This window comes from Channa argus, chromosome 12, assembly GCF_033026475.1.
Source record: "Channa argus isolate prfri chromosome 12, Channa argus male v1.0, whole genome shotgun sequence".
Classification (NCBI taxonomy): Eukaryota; Metazoa; Chordata; class Actinopteri; order Anabantiformes; family Channidae; genus Channa; species Channa argus.
Window position 1 is genome coordinate 17,110,001 of NC_090208.1, and position 21,641 is coordinate 17,131,641.

General features: G+C 37.9%; 3 protein-coding genes and 2 pseudogenes across 3 annotated transcripts in view; all 5 read left to right on the forward strand.

The window, feature by feature from the left end:
• Positions 1-1,576, forward strand: part of LOC137138167 (myeloid-associated differentiation marker homolog) — a 2,605-nt gene extending 1,029 nt beyond the window's left edge. Inside the window, exon 2 of the mRNA XM_067525174.1 lies at positions 184-1,576. Within this exon, the coding sequence (XP_067381275.1) occupies positions 314-1,165 (852 nt within the window). The 5' untranslated portion in view covers positions 184-313 and the 3' untranslated portion in view covers positions 1,166-1,576. The remainder of the gene's footprint in view (positions 1-183) is intronic.
• A 2,138-nt stretch (positions 1,577-3,714) lies between these two features.
• On the forward strand, positions 3,715-5,628 carry LOC137137149 (GTPase IMAP family member 7-like; annotated as a pseudogene).
• Positions 5,629-8,453: 2,825 nt separating this feature from the next.
• On the forward strand, positions 8,454-11,079 carry LOC137138127 (myeloid-associated differentiation marker homolog). The gene is made up of 2 exons (XM_067525077.1): positions 8,454-9,214; positions 9,665-11,079. The coding sequence occupies exon 2, from the start codon at positions 9,795-9,797 to the stop codon at positions 10,644-10,646; it is 852 nt and encodes a 283-aa protein (XP_067381178.1). The 5' UTR covers positions 8,454-9,214; positions 9,665-9,794; the 3' UTR covers positions 10,647-11,079.
• A 2,133-nt stretch (positions 11,080-13,212) lies between these two features.
• LOC137137150 (GTPase IMAP family member 7-like) lies at positions 13,213-15,036 on the forward strand (annotated as a pseudogene).
• A 3,485-nt stretch (positions 15,037-18,521) lies between these two features.
• Positions 18,522-20,284, forward strand: LOC137138350 (GTPase IMAP family member 7-like). Its single transcript, XM_067525462.1, has 2 exons — positions 18,522-18,651; positions 19,108-20,284. Exons 1-2 carry the CDS (start codon positions 18,645-18,647, stop codon positions 20,244-20,246), a joined length of 1,146 nt encoding a protein of 381 aa, XP_067381563.1. The 5' UTR covers positions 18,522-18,644; the 3' UTR covers positions 20,247-20,284.
• The last annotated feature ends 1,357 nt before the right edge of the window (positions 20,285-21,641 follow it).

Consider the following 21,641-nt stretch of genomic DNA (forward strand, 5'->3'; position numbering starts at 1 on the left):
AGAGGTGAGCTTTAGGTGTCTTTTTGCAGAGAACAGGATTATAGTTAAGAGTGGACACTGGACAATGCATTTTTTCATTTCTCATTTATAAAAGGATGTATTAATAAGTGAAGGTGGGGGTGCAGCAATTGATTTTATGTCACTTCTGATAACTAATCTCTTCGTTATCTTTTTTTTTTGCAGACTCTGACAAAGATCAGCAGAATATGTGACAAGCAGCTAATACTGGAACTCACATTCAGTATTAACGACTCCTCTTTTTCCCTTGGTGGACTAAGGAATCTATTTTCAGCCCCTTGCCTGCTGTCCCATCATGCCACTGATCACTTTTCCCAATTCCCAGTTGCTATGGGTGCGTGTAGCTGCCCTGCTGTTCACCTGTGTGGCGTTCAGTGTCGTAGCACATGGAGGCTTACTGCCCAGTGAAGGCATGGCTGACTGGTGCATCTTCTGCTGGGCGTTCAGCTTCGCCTGCACCCTGCTGGTCCTGCTCGTGGAGCAGTTTGGCCTCCAGGCCCGAGCCCCTGTGTCCTGGACCAATTTCCCCATTACTATCGCCTGCTACGGTGCCCTCCTCTGCCTCTCTGCCTCTGTCATCTTTCCACTCTTTTACATCAAGGACAAGTCGTACAGAAGTGAGGTCCGTGACTATCGCATTGCCTCCACAGTCTTCTCCTGCCTGGCAGCAGTGGCCTACATGGGGGAGGTGAGCCTGTCTAAAGCGAGGCCAGGAGAAGTGGCTGGTTATATGGCTACAGCACCTGGCCTGTTGAAAGTGTGCCAGACCTTTGTAGCCTGTGTTATCTTCATCCTGGTCAGCAATCCTGTGCTGTATGACAGTCATGCAGGTCTTAAGTGGTGCATGGCAGTATACTGCATCTGCTTCATCCTTTCCATGGCTGTTGTGGTGCTGTGTGTGGGAGAGTGCACCGGCTGTCTCCCCATCCCCTTCTCCAAGTTCCTGTCAGCATATGGCCTCCTGGCGGTTATCATGTACTTCACTGCTACAATCATCTGGCCTGTGTTCCAGTTTGAAAAACAAATCTATAGAGATAGCCAAAGAGAATCACGTAAGATCGCTGTGTCCGTGCTCACTGCCCTCAACTTCCTGCTTTATCTCGCTGACCTGGCCTACAGTGCCAGGCTGGTGTTTGTTAGTGCCTGAGAATAAAAGAAATGAAGAGTATAAAATGCTCAAATTAAATGTCCTATTGATACTAGGGAAAATGCATAAGTCAAAAGCTCACATAATTAACATGCATTTCACGTACTTGCTTATGGCCGTGCATCTGCAACGACAGTAGCGACAGTTTTGACTTCTACTGTGAATTTCCTGATTGGATAGGTGTGCTACACTAATGGAAGATACAAATGTGGGATTTTACTTGATGGTGTGACAACAATAAAAATCCACTGAGGTCAAACACACAGAACAACACAGAAAGCAAAAGAATAATAAATTGTTTCTTTTTTATGGTAGGAAAATTTTTCATCTGACGCCCACAGGCATTCTTTTGTAAAAAAGAAAATTACATGGACACTTTTATTTCATTCAATTTTTTTGTTAACAAGATTTTGATAATAAAGTCTTTTCAGTGTTGAATAATTTGGAGCCTAATTTTAGCAAATAAAGTTTTTACTCAAACCAATGACTATTGTGTAAACAGCATATGTGCAATAGACATCAGTCATTCTGCTTTACATTTGGGTGCAAACGTTTGCATCCTATTATTTGAAAATATCAAAAACAGTAAAGCAAAGGTTTAGTTTATCATAAACATCATATGTATTGCACAGATTTGCGTTTCAGTTGAGTTTATTTTGATTCATTTATTAAGTGGAATGCAAACCTTCGCAATGATATAACTCACTATGTCATTTATTGTCAAATCTAGCAACAGACTGAATTCTTTTTCTTTTTGGCTGTTCACTCTCAGGGGCCACCACAGCGAATCTTCTGCCTCCATCTAACCCTTTCCAGAGTGACTTCTTTTTCTCTAATTATTACCTTTCTCCAATTAAAATAAGCTAAATAACTGATTACAAGATTGAAATTGTTACATAATACTTTTGACCTTTTCTACAAACCATTTAGTCCATGTCTGTATTTGAGCTACATGGAGAAGGACTTACAGAAGCAAAGCGAGTGTATAAAGTATTATTTTCCATTGAATAGGTTTATTCATTTGTAATATGTTGTACGGTTTGTTTTTAACTTCTATTTTAATCAATTTGTTCCTGTGATTGGATGTCTTATATATATATATTATGACCCCACACCAAACAGGTCAAACATTTCCAGATATTTGTCTGTATAGAAGTTTGACAGGAGATGTAGCTGTAGCTCTACGCCATACGCCCCAGAAAAAGTCCAAGAGGCCAACATTTGGAAAAATCTTGTTTTGTAATCTCTGAAATCACTTCCACACTTTTACACGAACAGAAAGTGAAATTAACACAGAAATAAAAGCAGGATGGGGCACAGCAGAGGAGAAAAGACCCAAAGAGGAGGTGGGATGAGTGCTGTGAACCATTTTATTCTTCTGTTAACAACATGGAAGCTTAGATTTGAGTCTTTCTTTAAGTAATTATATGTTAAACCTAAATGTATATTACTGTAACATGACTACACTGTTGGTTGATTTCACCAAATGACTTGAAACATGCTCTAGATGAAATATTGTAATCAGCAGGGATAAACACCTGGCTTCTCTCGCAAGCACCGAATCTTTCTCCAAATCACTTCCTTGTTGTGTCATAGTTCCTCTCTCTGTCTGAGCTGGCAGACCAGTGGACCATCACTGTTGTTACTGTGGAAATGTCTCCATCTATAGGTCCTCCGAAACGTTGTCGTGGGAGTTGCTCTGTGTGTGTTGTGACCGATAATATCAGCTACAGCTCGACTCCAAAAGCGACTGGATTGATGTGTTAGCTTGCTAACAGCAAGACGTAGCTATGGACATAGTTTGATTTTTTTTTTTTTTTTTAACTCAGCAGCCCCCCGCACAAACTGATACAGCAGCAGCATGTATCGGCGAAAAAGCGGAAATCTTCTGCTTTGTGAAGTGAAACATACTACTGCAGTGATTTGCTGTGATGACTGGCTTGATGGATTGTTGCCGGCTATCTGGCTAACGTTAGCCGCAGTTAGCTGGCTAATTAGCATTAGCTGGTTACACAGCGCTGGAGCAGAGGGACTGCGACTGCTGCCACCTGCAGAGGGGTTCTGTTCACTTCAAATAGTAAATAAAATGTGCTGCTTTTGTATGTTGTAATAAAAGAAATGTCAAAACCAAGTCAAAGGATGTTTTTTTTCATAGTTATTAAGTTATATCACAATATTTTACAATTATGGACATGATGAATTTGATAAATGGCAATAAGTAGCACTTACAGTATTTTAGGCTAACAAAATGTTACTGTTAACTTGCATGATCTAAATTAATGTAAAATGAACATTTCTGAAAATTATGTATTATGTAAGATGGTAAGTCATCAGTATGTTTGTATATGTGTATTACATTAGAGAGCAGAAATTGTATTGTCCTACTGTATGTAAACCTGCAGCCCAAACCCTTTCAGTCAACCAAATCAAATTAAGTTTTCTTATACAGCCCAAAATTGCAATTTTGCTTTTAAGGGGCTTTACAATCTATACTATTAATTCCATTCTGGGCTATCTCTGACTGTATGGACAAGCTAAATTGTGTCTTCATGTTGGCACTAGACCAAAGGTCAGAGCATTTTACTCAAAGCCACAAAAGTAAAACTCATGGAGACACAGAACACCTGACATACATTTGTGTGCAGTATTTGCTTTGACCATCCCATCCCCAGCGATGCAGTGCTGGTCCAAGCCCGGTAGAAATTGGGGAGGGTTGCGTCAGGAAGGGCATCCGGCGTAAAAACTGTGCCAAATCAACATGCGGACAATGATCCGCTGTGGCGACCCTGAACTCACGGGATAAGCCGAAAGGAGAGTAGATTTGCTTTGACCATCCAGGGGCAGACACAAACTATGTGGTAATTATACAGTACATTGTTATTTTTGTTTTATAATACAAATGTGTAAGAAAAAGAGAAAGTGAACATTAAAGACAGGGAAATGTGACACAATCAACAATTAGAACAATGGCAAAAGATAAAGGAGGCCTACAAGTAACTGAGAATGAGTCACATGTTTGATGTTTGTGACTCAAGCATTGTGTTGATTAATAATCTTTACAATATTTATAGAGTAATAAAATTATGGTATAAAGTTAAAGTTCATTTTCTGTTTTCTGCAAACGTGTTGCTTTCTTATTTTTGAGCATCTGTGTATCTTATATATATGAAAAACATTTTATTATCAAAGCTAATGTATTATAAAACATAAAATTAATTAGCTCTTACTGATATAATGTCATTGACTAACCTCCCATCTTATCATCTGATGCACTTTCATTGTACACCTCATATGTATAAAAACGAAATAAAGCACTTTACTAAGTTTACTTTATTGTGGTGTAGCACTAAACACAAGCATTGTCCTGTAACTGGAGTTGGGAAGAGCAGCCTGGCCAACACCATATTTGGAGAACCAGTGTTTGCAGTCGGCCATACTATTATGTCAGAAACAACTGCTTGTCAAACCAAAACAGGTTCCGTCAAAGGAAGAAAAATCACTTTGATCGACACGCCTGGTTTCTTTGACACAGACAGATCTGAGGAGGAGCTGAAGCCTGAGATAGTGAGGTGTATCACAGAGTGTGCTCCTGGGCCTCATGCTTTTCTCATTGTGCTTAAAGTGGAGAAATTCACAGAGCAGGAGAAGGCAGTGATTGATAAAATATCCCAAACCTTTTCTGAAGAAGTTTTAAAATATGCAACAGTTCTTTTCACCCATGGTGACCAGCTCCGCAGAGGACAAAGAAAAATCAGGATTTTGTGAATCAGAATGAATTAATGATGGATCTGGTGCAGAAATGTGGTGGTCGGTGCCACGTCATTGACAACAAATACTGGAACAATCCAACAGATAAATACAGGAGCGACCAGTTCCAGGTGGAGGAGCTGCTGAAAACAATAGATGAGACAGTGCTGGCAAACAATGGAGGCTGCTATACCAATGAGATGCTACAAGCAGTGGAGACAGAAGTACAACAAGAGGAAGAGTGTGTCAGACAGTCATCAGAAAACATGTCAGAGGAAGAGATCAGACGGCAGGCAAGAGACAAAACTTTTGAGAACCTGGCAGGTATCACAACAGGTGCATTGTTAGGAGTTTTATTTGGTGTAGTAGTGATGGTTGGAGCAGTTTTTAAAAATTTACAGTTAATTTCAGAGTCAGAAAAATTAGGACAAGCTTTAATGATAACAACGGGCATTACACTAGGAGGAGGAGCGGTAACAAAAGCAGCAACAGAAGCAGACGCAACAGCAGCAACAGGAGCAGCAACAGCTGGAGAACCAGCTTTAGCAGGAGGAGTAACAGCAGTAGCTACAGCTGTAGTTGTAGCTGCAGCAGTGGCTGTCACTAAAAAAACCTATCTATGATTAAAGAATTAGTAAACATTGGGAAAAGACACAGCGTTCATACACAGCCAGATCTATAACGAGTTGGAAGTCTTGAAGTGGAAGACAATTTATCATTACAAAGTCCTAACACTGTGTACGCTGCTTCAAAATCATGGAATTAACAGGCTTTAATTATTGGGTTGATAATGATTATAAACAACTGACACTATGCATTTTAAAAAAATGAAAAAAGATATAGATAGATAACCCGAATGTTTGAGCATAAATATTTGTGTCTATCTCAATATTTAACCACAAAGCGTTTGTTTAAAGTGCTGTGCTATCAACAGCCCAAGGCCCTGTGATATTTTTGCAAACAGGCTGAGAGACAGCTTCCAGCACAAATACACTTACCTTTAACCTGTCTCTGAGAGGAGTGGGAAGGGTCCTATCCCTACTTAGGCACGTCTCTTAACCTTCTCATGAGTGAAAAACTCTTTCTTCACTATTCAGTACTTTGATGTAAAACAGAGATAGACACAAAACTATAAACTGATACCAACTGATGCGAATATCATTACCTGGTGCCTGCTACTTATGTGTAACACAATTTAGTTTCTAACTGCGTGAGGTCTTAACTTCTTAAGGAGTAGAGTTTAAAAGAAATCATTCTGAATCTATAAAAATGTTAAAAGAATATTGATAATCTATCATCGTAATCGAAAATGTTTACTGCTGAGTTACCATAATGATATAGCCACTAAATCTATAAATCAATAAATTAATAAGCACTAAACATGCATCAAAGACATGTAAGAAAGTTGTGAGAGATCCAAAAGATTTTTATTCATCACTTTTCTGTCGGCTCTTTTACACTACTTTATTAACAATGTGTGCAATAATGTAAGGTTAGGTCTTTTAATTTCAATTATTTCTATTGTTTTTGTTAGCACTTCTCTGTAAACATTACTATGATCAACATATTATGACCAAGTTTAGCACCACAGTTTTTTGCCTAGTGTGAAGGATTTTTGTAATGCATTAATTATTGTGTTATACTTTTAGTAGGCCCCAACCACTGCAGAATGAGAACATAACAGAAAAACTGCAGTTTTTTTAATGGTTGTTTAGCCAACAAAATTTGGACCTTGTCAAAGTTGGTCGAAGCCTTATGCTTTACCCCATTTTCTCATTACAACATATCAAGTTCAGGAACAAGTTATTCACTTATTGGATAATATATCTCACACATTTCCAAGTGTAACAAGATAACAATGTTATCCACTTTACCTCTCTGTGGTCATAAGGTTATGGCTGACTAAAACAGCAACAACAAAACAGCACTGATTATGAAAATGAAAGATGCAAAAACATCAATGTTATTAGTCACATTATCATTTGTTCTTTGCAAAAAGAAGGTATAAAATACAAAACGTTAGATGTGGGTTGTTTCTTACATGACACAAAACCTTTTTGTGGTTCACATTTTAATAATGTGGCCTTTTAATCAAGCAATATTATGCATAATTTGGGCTTTATATTTTCATGTTGGGACAGTAGTGAAATTGTTTTTAATGAATTGTTCTCCATTACACTGCTGCATCATTTAACACTGGTTCTCCATTACACTGAGCCCACTCTGTTCCGATTAGACATCTTGCAGAAGCTGGAAAGCTCACAGCAGCGTCGACAGAGTACGCTGAGACACGATCTCTTCTACCAACAATTTCAAACAACTCCATTGGAGATGTAGAAAATGTCTTACAGGAGGAGAAAGACTGCATAAAGTAATGTTTTCAATATTTCCAAAACAATTCAGTCCATATCCATATTTGAGCAGTGAGTTGTGGAAAATGTTTCCATTGAATGTGTTTATTCACGTATAATACTTTGTAATGTTTCTCCGAACTTTTAGTTCATTTATTCCTGCTATTCTATGTTTAATATGGTGCATTTACTATGACCCTAAACCAGAAAGGTAAAACATTTCCAGCAGCTATATATATATATATATATATATATATATATATATATAAAGAGAGAGAGAGAGATATTCAGTAGCAGATATGTTTGTTTATTTAAACCAAACAGCTCTGTAGCATGCATGGCCTGCACATAACCAAACCTAAAGACTCAACCAGTTTCCTGTCAGCGGTAAGTGCATTAGGTCACCCATACCACACAACCACATCTTTCTATGTCCGCTATGTGGAATGTAACATTTCGATCACTCATTTAATATGCCAGTTATAATGTGTACGTTTTAGACAATGTAACCATAAAAGTAAATATATAATATATACCCTCTGGTTTCACTGTAATGCTGCCTTCTCTGCTTGCAGATTCTTTTCAAATAGAAAACAACACAAATTTTCTTCACTTAAGATATAAGGTGTGTGTGTGTGTGTGTGTGTGTGTGTGTGTATATATATATATATATATATATATATATATATATATATATAAAGAGAGAGAGAGAGATATTCAGTAGCAGATATGTTTGTTTATTTAAACCAAACAGCTCTGTAGCATGCATGGCCATCACATAACCAAACCTAAAGACTCAACCAGTTTCCTGTCAGCGGTAAGTGCATTAGGTCACCCATACCACACAACCACATCTTTCTAAATACGATTCTGAAGAGTTGCTTCTTTGATTTACATACAATTTATATACAAGGTTGTGTTGAACAAGAGGGTTTTTTTAAAAAAAAAATATGTATAGACTCAGACTACAGCTGAAAAGATGTCATTCTACCTTCAGCTGTTATTACCAGTTGTCTGACTAAGAGGATCATTTGGGTTGTGTTGTCAGGGTTGGTTTCTGCAGATGTGCCATTAGCTCTTCAGATTTGCTTCCTGTGCATGAGCCTTGTTACACACAACAGGAAGGGTGGGAGTTAATGGCTAACGAAGTTAACTACGTTCAAGGTTTGCATTGGCAGAATAACAGAATGTGTTTCTGTATTTTAACATACAAGTTAAAATACATAAATTCTGAATGTTTTGACTGAATCTGATGAGGAAATGCAGTCCCAGTAAAAAAAAGGGAACTCTCCCACACTAACGCACTTTCTGTCAAACAATCATAATTGTTACCACATGTTGGATAAACCTACCTTCAGACCTTCTCCCTATATGTTAAGCGCATTTAACCTGTGAAAGAAACAGAATCCGCCCTGTTTTCTTTTAGAAATGCCTGAGAATTTGGACAAAAGTCTTGATAATATGCAGCATGCAGAGCAACTGGGTTGCATATTTCCAAATAAATAAATAAAAAATTCATGAGAACAGGAAATGATTGTACAATCAACCACCAAGCTTGTACTTGCCTAAATGGGGTTATCTCTTTTCTCTTAGCTGCTCACATTTTTCTAAAGCATAATGCAATTATGCATTAGATTACCAGGGACAAATATAAAGTTCATCACTATTTAATAGTTAAAAAGTTAGTATGTTGCAGAAGCTCCCTAAACATTTTTACTTCCTAATTTAAAACCATGACTAACCAGACCGGAGCGCAGGCCTTTTTTATTGTAGTTGCCCTTTAGAAAATTCCCAAGGTGCCTTCCACTATTTGCACCTTATTAATAGATTGACGATTTCATGAAATGTTTAAAAGTTGATTTTCTTTTTTCCACCGGTTGTTTACTATATGAAATGATGCAGTTTGGACAACACAGGGCAACAATGTCCAGCTGTGTAGTATACAATGAAGGTACACAGACACACGCACCCACACACACATTAGACATACTGTATGGCTTTTCCATTTGACACTAAGGGACTTTCCAATGCTAACATCCATTTCCTTTACATCCACCCTGCACAGGTCAACCACTATTCATCACACATTCCTCAATATTTACATACGTTTTTAGTTTGCGTGTCAGTAAGAGTGGAATACACCTGTTGACAGGTAAACTAGTAGCTGTAACAGTCGACTCACAGGATTTACATTTTTATGTAGAAAACTCTTTAGGACAGAGGTGAGCTTTAGGTGTCTTTTTGCAGAGAACAGGATTATAGTTAAGAGTGGACACTGGACAATGCATTTTTTCATTTCTCATTTATAAAAGGATGTATTAATAAGTGAAGGTGGGGGTGCAGCAATTGATTTTATGTCACTTCTGATAACTAATCTCTTCGTTATCTTTTTTTTTTGCAGACTCTGACAAAGATCAGCAGAATATGTGACAAGCAGCTAATACTGGAACTCACATTCAGTATTAACGACTCCTCTTTTTCCCTTGGTGGACTAAGGAATCTATTTTCAGCCCCTTGCCTGCTGTCCCATCATGCCACTGATCACTTTTCCCAATTCCCAGTTGCTATGGGTGCGTGTAGCTGCCCTGCTGTTCACCTGTGTGGCGTTCAGTGTCGTAGCACATGGAGGCTTACTGCCCAGTGAAGGCATGGCTGACTGGTGCATCTTCTGCTGGGCGTTCAGCTTCGCCTGCACCCTGCTGGTCCTGCTCGTGGAGCAGTTTGGCCTCCAGGCCCGAGCCCCTGTGTCCTGGACCAATTTCCCCATTACTATCGCCTGCTACGGTGCCCTCCTCTGCCTCTCTGCCTCTGTCATCTTTCCACTCTTTTACATCAAGGACAAGTCGTACAGAAGTGAGGTCCGTGACTATCGCATTGCCTCCACAGTCTTCTCCTGCCTGGCAGCAGTGGCCTACATGGGGGAGGTGAGCCTGTCTAAAGCGAGGCCAGGAGAAGTGGCTGGTTATATGGCTACAGCACCTGGCCTGTTGAAAGTGTGCCAGACCTTTGTAGCCTGTGTTATCTTCATCCTGGTCAGCAATCCTGTGCTGTATGACAGTCATGCAGGTCTTAAGTGGTGCATGGCAGTATACTGCATCTGCTTCATCCTTTCCATGGCTGTTGTGGTGCTGTGTGTGGGAGAGTGCACCGGCTGTCTCCCCATCCCCTTCTCCAAGTTCCTGTCAGCATATGGCCTCCTGGCGGTTATCATGTACTTCACTGCTACAATCATCTGGCCTGTGTTCCAGTTTGAAAAACAAATCTATAGAGATAGCCAAAGAGAATCACGTAAGATCGCTGTGTCCGTGCTCACTGCCCTCAACTTCCTGCTTTATCTCGCTGACCTGGCCTACAGTGCCAGGCTGGTGTTTGTTAGTGCCTGAGAATAAAAGAAATGAAGAGTATAAAATGCTCAAATTAAATGTCCTATTGATACTAGGGAAAATGCATAAGTCAAAAGCTCACATAATTAACATGCATTTCACGTACTTGCTTATGGCCGTGCATCTGCAACGACAGTAGCGACAGTTTTGACTTCTACTGTGAATTTCCTGATTGGATAGGTGTGCTACACTAATGGAAGATACAAATGTGGGATTTTACTTGATGGTGTGACAACAATAAAAATCCACTGAGGTCAAACACACAGAACAACACAGAAAGCAAAAGAATAATAAATTGTTTCTTTTTTATGGTAGGAAAATTTTTCATCTGACGCCCACAGGCATTCTTTTGTAAAAAAGAAAATTACATGGACACTTTTATTTCATTCAATTTTTTTGTTAACAAGATTTTGATAATAAAACTTTAGCTGTCGTTTGTGTCTTTTCAGTGTTGAATAATTTGGAGCCTAATTTTAGCAAATAAAGTTTTTACTCAAACCAATGACTATTGTGTAAACAGCATATGTGCAATAGACATCAGTCATTCTGCTTTTCATTTGGGTGCAAACGTTTGCATCCTATTATTTGAAAATATCAAAAACAGTAAAGCAAAGGTTTAGTTTATCATAAACATCATATGTATTGCACAGATTTGCGTTTCAGTTGAGTTTATTTTGATTCATTTATTAAGTGGAATGCAAACCTTCGCAATGATATAACTCACTATGTCATTTATTGTCAAATCTAGCAACAGACTGAATTCTTTTTCTTTTTGGCTGTTCACTCTCAGGGGCCACCACAGCGAATCTTCTGCCTCCATCTAACCCTTTCCAGAGTGACTTCTTTTTCTCTAATTATTACCTTTCTCCAATTAAAATAAGCTAAATAACTGATTACAAGATTGAAATTGTTACATAATACTTTTGACCTTTTCTACAAACCATTTAGTCCATGTCTGTATTTGAGCTACATGGAGAAGGACTTACAGAAGCAAAGCGAGTGTATAAAGTATTATTTTCCATTGAATAGGTTTATTCATTTGTAATATGTTGTACGGTTTGTTTTTAACTTCTATTTTAATCAATTTGTTCCTGTGATTGGATGTCTTATATATATATATTATGACCCCACACCAAACAGGTCAAACATTTCCAGATATTTGTCTGTATAGAAGTTTGACAGGAGATGTAGCTGTAGCTCTACGCCATACGCCCCAGAAAAAGTCCAAGAGGCCAACATTTGGAAAAATCTTGTTTTGTAATCTCTGAAATCACTTCCACACTTTTACACGAACAGAAAGTGAAATTAACACAGAAATAAAAGCAGGATGGGGCACAGCAGAGGAGAAAAGACCCAAAGAGGAGGTGGGATGAGTGCTGTGAACCATTTTATTCTTCTGTTAACAACATGGAAGCTTAGATTTGAGTCTTTCTTTAAGTAATTATATGTTAAACCTAAATGTATATTACTGTAACATGACTACACTGTTGGTTGATTTCACCAAATGACTTGAAACATGCTCTAGATGAAATATTGTAATCAGCAGGGATAAACACCTGGCTTCTCTCGCAAGCACCGAATCTTTCTCCAAATCACTTCCTTGTTGTGTCATAGTTCCTCTCTCTGTCTGAGCTGGCAGACCAGTGGACCATCACTGTTGTTACTGTGGAAATGTCTCCATCTATAGGTCCTCCGAAACGTTGTCGTGGGAGTTGCTCTGTGTGTGTTGTGACCGATAATATCAGCTACAGCTCGACTCCAAAAGCGACTGGATTGATGTGTTAGCTTGCTAACAGCAAGACGTAGCTATGGACATAGTTTGATTTTTTTTTTTTTTTTAACTCAGCAGCCCCCCGCACAAACTGATACAGCAGCAGCATGTATCGGCGAAAAAGCGGAAATCTTCTGCTTTGTGAAGTGAAACATACTACTGCAGTGATTTGCTGTGATGACTGGCTTGATGGATTGTTGCCGGCTATCTGGCTAACGTTAGCCGCAGTTAGCTGGCTAATTAGCATTAGCTGGTTACACAGCGCTGGAGCAGAGGGACTGCGACTGCTGCCACCTGCAGAGGGGTTCTGTTCACTTCAAATAGTAAATAAAATGTGCTGCTTTTGTATGTTCTAATAAAAGAAATGTCAAAACCAAGTCAAAGGATGTTTTTTTTCATAGTTATTAAGTTATATCACAATATTTTACAATTATGGACATGATGAATTTGATAAATGGCAATAAGTAGCACTTACAGTATTTTAGGCTAACAAAATGTTACTGTTAACTTGCATGATCTAAATTAATGTAAAATGAACATTTCTGAAAATTATGTATTATGTAAGATGGTAAGTCATCAGTATGTTTGTATATGTGTATTACATTAGAGAGCAGAAATTGTATTGTCCTACTGTATGTAAACCTGCAGCCCAAACCCTTTCAGTCAACCAAATCAAATTAAGTTTTCTTATACAGCCCAAAATTGCAATTTTGCTTTTAAGGGGCTTTACAATCTATACTATTAATTCCATTCTGGGCTATCTCTGACTGTATGGACAAGCTAAATTGTGTCTTCATGTTGGCACTAGACCAAAGGTCAGAGCATTTTACTCAAAGCCACAAAAGTAAAACTCATGGAGACACAGAACACCTGACATACATTTGTGTGCAGTATTTGCTTTGACCATCCCATCCCCAGCGATGCAGTGCTGGTCCAAGCCCGGTAGAAATTGGGGAGGGTTGCGTCAGGAAGGGCATCCGGCGTAAAAACTGTGCCAAATCAACATGCGGACAATGATCCGCTGTGGCGACCCTGAACTCACGGGATAAGCCGAAAGGAGAGTAGATTTGCTTTGACCATCCAGGGGCAGACACAAACTATGTGGTAATTATACAGTACATTGTTATTTTTGTTTTATAATACAAATGTGTAAGAAAAAGAGAAAGTGAACATTAAAGACAGGGAAATGTGACACAATCAACAATTAGAACAATGGCAAAAGATAAAGGAGGCCTACAAGTAACTGAGAATGAGTCACATGTTTGATGTTTGTGACTCAAGCATTGTGTTGATTAATAATCTTTACAATATTTATAGAGTAATAAAATTATGGTATAAAGTTAAAGTTCATTTTCTGTTTTCTGCAAACGTGTTGCTTTCTTATTTTTGAGCATCTGTGTATCTTATATATATGAAAAACATTTTATTATCAAAGCTAATGTATTATAAAACATAAAATTAATTAGCTCTTACTGATATAATGTCATTGACTAACCTCCCATCTTATCATCTGATGCACTTTCATTGTACACCTCATATGTATAAAAACGAAATAAAGCACTTTACTAAGTTTACTTTATTGTGGTGTAGCACTAAACACAAGCATTGTCCTGTAACTGGAGTTGGGAAGAGCAGCCTGGCCAACACCATATTTGGAGAACCAGTGTTTGCAGTCGGCCATACTATTATGTCAGAAACAACTGCTTGTCAAACCAAAACAGGTTCCGTCAAAGGAAGAAAAATCACTTTGATCGACACGCCTGGTTTCTTTGACACAGACAGATCTGAGGAGGAGCTGAAGCCTGAGATAGTGAGGTGTATCACAGAGTGTGCTCCTGGGCCTCATGCTTTTCTCATTGTGCTTAAAGTGGAGAAATTCACAGAGCAGGAGAAGGCAGTGATTGATAAAATATCCCAAACCTTTTCTGAAGAAGTTTTAAAATATGCAACAGTTCTTTTCACCCATGGTGACCAGCTCCGCAGAGGACAAAGAAAAATCAGGATTTTGTGAATCAGAATGAATTAATGATGGATCTGGTGCAGAAATGTGGTGGTCGGTGCCACGTCATTGACAACAAATACTGGAACAATCCAACAGATAAATACAGGAGCGACCAGTTCCAGGTGGAGGAGCTGCTGAAAACAATAGATGAGACAGTGCTGGCAAACAATGGAGGCTGCTATACCAATGAGATGCTACAAGCAGTGGAGACAGAAGTACAACAAGAGGAAGAGTGTGTCAGACAGTCATCAGAAAACATGTCAGAGGAAGAGATCAGACGGCAGGCAAGAGACAAAACTTTTGAGAACCTGGCAGGTATCACAACAGGTGCATTGTTAGGAGTTTTATTTGGTGTAGTAGTGATGGTTGGAGCAGTTTTTAAAAATTTACAGTTAATTTCAGAGTCAGAAAAATTAGGACAAGCTTTAATGATAACAACGGGCATTACACTAGGAGGAGGAGCGGTAACAAAAGCAGCAACAGAAGCAGACGCAACAGCAGCAACAGGAGCAGCAACAGCTGGAGAACCAGCTTTAGCAGGAGGAGTAACAGCAGTAGCTACAGCTGTAGTTGTAGCTGCAGCAGTGGCTGTCACTAAAAAACCTATCTATGATTAAAGAATTAGTAAACATTGGGAAAAGACACAGCGTTCATACACAGCCAGATCTATAACGAGTTGGAAGTCTTGAAGTGGAAGACAATTTATCATTACAAAGTCCTAACACTGTGTACGCTGCTTCAAAATCATGGAATTAACAGGCTTTAATTATTGGGTTGATAATGATTATAAACAACTGACACTATGCATTTTAAAAAAATGAAAAAAGATATAGATAGATAACCCGAATGTTTGAGCATAAATATTTGTGTCTATCTCAATATTTAACCACAAAGCGTTTGTTTAAAGTGCTGTGCTATCAACAGCCCAAGGCCCTGTGATATTTTTGCAAACAGGCTGAGAGACAGCTTCCAGCACAAATACACTTACCTTTAACCTGTCTCTGAGAGGAGTGGGAAGGGTCCTATCCCTACTTAGGCACGTCTCTTAACCTTCTCATGAGTGAAAAACTCTTTCTTCACTATTCAGTACTTTGATGTAAAACAGAGATAGACACAAAACTATAAACTGATACCAACTGATGCGAATATCATTACCTGGTGCCTGCTACTTATGTGTAACACAATTTAGTTTCTAACTGCGTGAGGTCTTAACTTCTTAAGGAGTAGAGTTTAAAAGACATCATTCTGAATCTATAAAAATGTTAAAAGAATATTGATAATCTATCATCGTAATCGAAAATGTTTACTGCTGAGTTACCATAATGATATAGCCACTAAATCTATAAATCAATAAATTAATAAGCACTAAACATGCATCAAAGACATGTAAGAAAGTTGTGAGAGATCCAAAAGATTTTTATTCATCACTTTTCTGTCGGCTCTTTTACACTACTTTATTAACAATGTGTGCAATAATGTAAGGTTAGGTCTTTTAATTTCAATTATTTCTATTGTTTTTGTTAGCACTTCTCTGTAAACATTACTGTGATCAACATATTATGACCAAGTTTAGCACCACAGTTTTTTGCCTAGTGTGAAGGATTTTTGTAATGCATTAATTATTGTGTTATACTTTTAGTAGGCCCCAACCACTGCAGAATGAGAACATAACAGAAAAACTGCAGTTTTTTTAATGGTTGTTTAGCCAACAAAATTTGGACCTTGTCAAAGTTGGTCGAAGCCTTATGCTTAACCCCATTTTCTCATTACAACATATCAAGTTCAGGAACAAGTTATTCACTTATTGGATAATATATCTCACACATTTCCAAGTGTAACAAGATAACAATGTTATCCACTTTACCTCTCTGTGGTCATAAGGTTATGGCTGACTAAAACAGCAACAACAAAACAGCACTGATTATGAAAATGAAAGATGCAAAAACATCAATGTTATTAGTCACATTATCATTTGTTCTTTGCAAAAAGAAGGTATAAAATACAAAACGTTAGATGTGGGTTGTTTCTTACATGACACAAAACCTTTTTGTGGTTCACATTTTAATAATGTGGCCTTTTAATCAAGCAATATTATGCATAATTTGGGCTTTATATTTTCATGTTGGGACAGTAGTGAAATTGTTTTTAATGAATTGTTCTCCATTACACTGCTGCATCATTTAACACTGGTTCTCCATTACACTGAGCCCACTCTGTTCCGATTAGACATCTTGCAGAAGCTGGAAAGCTCACAGCAGCGTCGACAGAGTACGCTGAGACACGATCTCTTCTACCAACAATTTCAAACAACTCCATTGGAGATGTAGAAAATGTCTTACAGGAGGAGAAAGACTGCATAAAGTAATGTTTTCAATATTTCCAAAACAATTCAGTCCATATCCATATTTGAGCAGTGAGTTGTGGAAAATGTTTCCATTGAATGTGTTTATTCACGTATAATACTTTGTAATGTTTCTCCGAACTTTTAGTTCATTTATTCCTGCTATTCTATGTTTAATATGGTGCATTTACTATGACCCTAAACCAGAAAGGTAAAACATTTCCAGCAGCTCTCACAGGTCAGTTGGGTTGGCTTAAAGAAAAACTATGGGTTTATGTGATAAACCAAAGAAACAGTCTAAAAAGACTTTTTTGGTAAAAAAGTTCACAACTTCCAGTAAGGTAAAAAGTCAACCATCTTGTTGTGCAGGATGATGTTTCTACAGAAATACACTTCAGAAATACCTGCACTACAACAGCTGTACACTTTGCACAGCCTTTCATATATTTATTAAAAAGAAATTATGGCTTTTCATGTTGGTCAAACTTTGCTCCAAAACACATTTAGATGACAATATCTCTGCACCTCTGCCAGCGCTGTTTGCTGAGTCTGTCAACCGAGGTTTCCATTGCACCTCTCCCCATTAAGTGTTGTGTATTTCCGTTAAAAATGTGTTAATGTTTCATACTATAGGGTTAAGTCCAGGCCTGATGGTGAAATGACACACTCTCTGAGGGACAAAGTGAGCATCTGTCAATGTCAACTCAAATCATATAAAATAATTACAGCTAAACATTTTAGGGCTAAAAAACCTGTTGAAGATCATATTTGTAAACAACAAAAAGTAAAACACCAACACCCACACATTTAAAAAGGGTGGGTTTCAGCCACAGATTCAGATTAGACAGCGTTTCAAAACAAATTTTTAATATACAAATGTAATTTGAACCATTAGAAAATATACCGCGGCAAGTTATAATCAATAAATGAACTTTATCATGTCTTGTTCAAAGCAACAAAGAAGGTAAAAAAAAAAGAAAGAAGCCGGGCAAAGCAAAATAAACATGTTTGAATGAACAAGCTTTTTGTTTCACTTTGATGGGACACACTCCCATTATATTAAGTGCTTGGGTGGTGCTGATACATCTTCATGATGAACAGAGACAGACATTAACATGTAGAAGGAAGGAAGGAGTGATTATAGCTGCATGGAACTTTTGAGTCACCATTTTACTGACTGTGATACAACATGAGATGACAAAGCCTGTTCATAGAACAACTGTTACCTGGGTTCTTTGAAAGTCATAGCGTCTACTCAGGTGGTAACAAAGCTTAATTTTATCCTCATCAGACCCAACATACCGTCTTCCAGTGGACTTCAGCATCTCCCTGTTGCTTTGTGCCAAACTCTAGATCAGAGTTAATCTGATATACATATGATGTTAAAAATGGTAATTCACAGGCTGGATGTGGCAGGTTCACAGTTAGTATGAACAGTATAACTTTTACACAATGTGAGGTTTAAGAAAGTACAAGCCATAAGAAACAGTGAGTCTATTAGCCAGAGTCACAGCAGTGCTAACCACTCCACCACCGTGCTGCCCTAAGGTATATTTCACAGAGTAAACAGATCTGTGTTCTGACTAGAAACTTGATGAAAGATGCTTGACGATTTTTGCAATCAAGTTAATTTCCAAAACTGTAAATCATGCAGCTACTACCAAAGCTATCAAAGTTCAACGGTTAAACAGGCTGGTTACGATACAAAGGAAAAAAATAGGGGTGGGGGAGGATGCATGACTGAAAAATCCTTTTCAGCACTATACAGTGGAAGTGAAACACGCTCTCAAATGAGGGTGATATCTTACAGGAAATCCATTCATATTAGTCATTTCTCTTTGGCTAACTATCAATCTACTGGTAGGCTGCTTCACTTCTGACAACATGGATGGTAAGTTTCTGTTTCTTTGTTTCTTTGTCTCAGTTATTTCTGTCTGGACTGAACACTGCGCTATAAGAAACACAAATTAAAGTAGCTGTATACATTTCTTTAAACATTACAGCTATATTAGCGACACTTTGTGTCATGTTTTTAAACTTGAACACTGAAGAACAGACCTAGAAAAACATCATTATGTCTGACATGACTCAATTTCTACATCTGCAGAGCACATGTCTGCTTTTATTCTTCTAATATTTGAAATGTGTGAGAAACACGTTTTCCAAACATTCTTTATCATTAATATGTTCATAATTTGGCCTCCTTGAATGTATTAAATCACTCTTTAATCATTTCTTATACCTATACATTTCTTATAAGTTTTTGGCCATTGAGAATTTTTGTTGTTGTTGAGCTTATTTTTATAATCTAAAAAAGTAAACTTTAATGAACTTTATTCTCTTCTAGAGTCAAAAAGAATTGTTATCTTGGGTAAAACTGGATCTGGGAAAACCAGCCTGGCTAACACTATATTTGGAGAAGAGCTCTTCACAATTGAACATTCTATTAACTCTCAAACAAAACAATGTCAGACAGAAAACAAATCTGTCAATGGAAGAAAAATCACTTTGATCGACACGCCTGGTTTCTTTGACACAGACATGTCTGAGGGGGAGCTGAAGCCTGAGATAGTGAGGTGTATCACAGAGTGTGCTCCTGGGCCTCATGCTTTTCTCATTGTGCTTAAAGTAGAGAAATTCACAGAGCAGGAGAAGGCAGTGATCGATAAAATATGTGAATACTTCTCTGAAGATGCTCTAAAGTATGCTGTAATTGTCTTCACTCATGGTGACATGCTCCCTAAAGGAATGAAAATTGAGAAGTTTATCAGTCAGAATAAGAATCTGAGTGATTTGATGGAGAAGTGTGGCAATCGGTGCCACATCTTTGATAATACATACTGGAAGAACGACCAGCAGAATAACTACAGGAGCAACCAGTTCCAGGTGGAGGAGCTGCTGAAGACAATAGACCAGACAGTGCTGGCAAACAATGGAGGCTGCTATACCAATGAGATGCTACAAGCAGTGGAGGCAGAAATACAACAGGAGGAAGAGTGTGTCAGACAGTCATCAGAAAACATGTCAAAGAAAGAGATCAGATGGCAGGCAATACGCAGAACCTTTAAGAAGCTCATGATTAAACTGGCAGGTGTCACAACAGGTGCATTGTTAGGAGCTGTCTTTGGTGTAGTAGTGATGGTTGGAATAGTTGCTACAGTTCTAATTTCATCCTCGGTGAGCCTTGTGAATTTACACCATGTAGCCAAAACAACAGGAACATTAGCAGGAGGAACAGCTGGAGCAGCTGGAACATCATTAACTACACTTGCATGTGTAGCCACAGCCACATTCGCAGCTGCAGGTGCAGTAAAAGGAGGATTAATAGGATATAAAGCAGCTAAAGGTGCAGATACAGTACAGGAAGCAATAAAGAGGCCAGCAGAGGCCGTCTATGATGAAGCCCAGTCTGTCTTGGTTAAAGCAAATGATGTTGTTAAAAGTCTGTTACAGCCAAAGTCAAAACAATGTCAGAATTTAAAATGAAAAGTGAGTGAACAAGTAGGTGGAGTCGTTTCATTAAACTCTTCATTTTCTGTACTGTATGAAAATCATTTTATAATCACTGACTTGATTGTTTATCCATGTGTGATATGTAATTGGTTTTGCCTTCAAATTCTGATTTTACTTTATTAGTTTGTTTTGTTGTCAAGTGTATGTACTGTAATCTGTAAGATCAAATCAAAAAGTCAAAAAGTTTTTTGCAATATAAAAAAAAATTTAGAAATTGTTTTAGCCTAAATATTAGTAGCTGTTTGCTGAGGGAAAAGCTTTTCAGAAAATATCATTTAATGTGTGTATCATGAACTGCAACATAATTTTGTTAGAGGGGACATTTTGACTTTGAAATTTTATATTTGCTCAAAATCAAATGTATTCACCTTTTTGCCAAATGTGATTTCTACTTTAATAAATAATTGCAGATAATTATCCGCTTATCATCCGATTTTGATTCACCAATTGATTGATTATTTCCTTACTTAATGAGATAAAGATATTGGTTTGACTGATTAATCAGTCGTGTCGTAATTTGTGATTTTAAGTTCCTTAATTCAGCTTACAGATATTGTATTATATCCACCTCCACTAAATGCCAACTCATTCATTTTAAATAGGGTGGCCCAAATATTAGAACCCCCTCTTCTTAAAATGCTCTCCAGTTTGACTCCACTACCGACTATGACCTCAATAATAAACAAAGAGTATAATTATCAACTTTCTGACAGTTTCATATTATCAAACTGTTTGTTAAAGAAAGTTTTGCAATATAATTCCTATTAACACTAGATTGCAGTCTCATGCTACATTTAGTTTTTTATGTGAAGGACTGGATTTTTACCAACTCTCTCCCACTCTTCAAACAGCAAGTGAAAGTAAAACTAGGACAAAACCATCTCAGCAGAAGAGAAACACACCACAGACTTTTTAGTGATCCAAAACTTTTTTAGTCTTCAGTGATTTCTCATTTAACAATATGCGACATAAGTTAGGATTTGATCTTTCTCTCTGTATTAATCTGACCTAAATATGACGTATTGTACCATGAGGTTCTGGTTGCAATCTCACACAGAGCATGAGAGAGTACTACAAATTATGTGGCTGTAGATCAGTTGGTAAGACAGCTGTCCACGGACCACAGGGTCAGTGGTTTGATTCCGGACCCTCCTGGCTACGTGTAGAAGTGTCCTTGGGCACGACACTGTACCCCAAGTTGCTCTCAGTGGGTTAGGTGACTACCTTGCATGGCAGCCATCGACGTTGTGTGAATGGGTGAAAAATAATCAACAACAACAAGCCCTTTGGATAAAAAGCACTATAGAAGTGGCCATTTACCATTTACACATGCACACACATAAAAATGGATATTGACATTCTTCTTTT

Excerpts from the sequence above, each read along its gene's own strand:
- LOC137138127 (XM_067525077.1), top strand. The coding sequence starts at position 9,795 with ATGCCACTGATCACTTTTCCCAATTCCCAGTTGCTATGGGTGCGTGTA.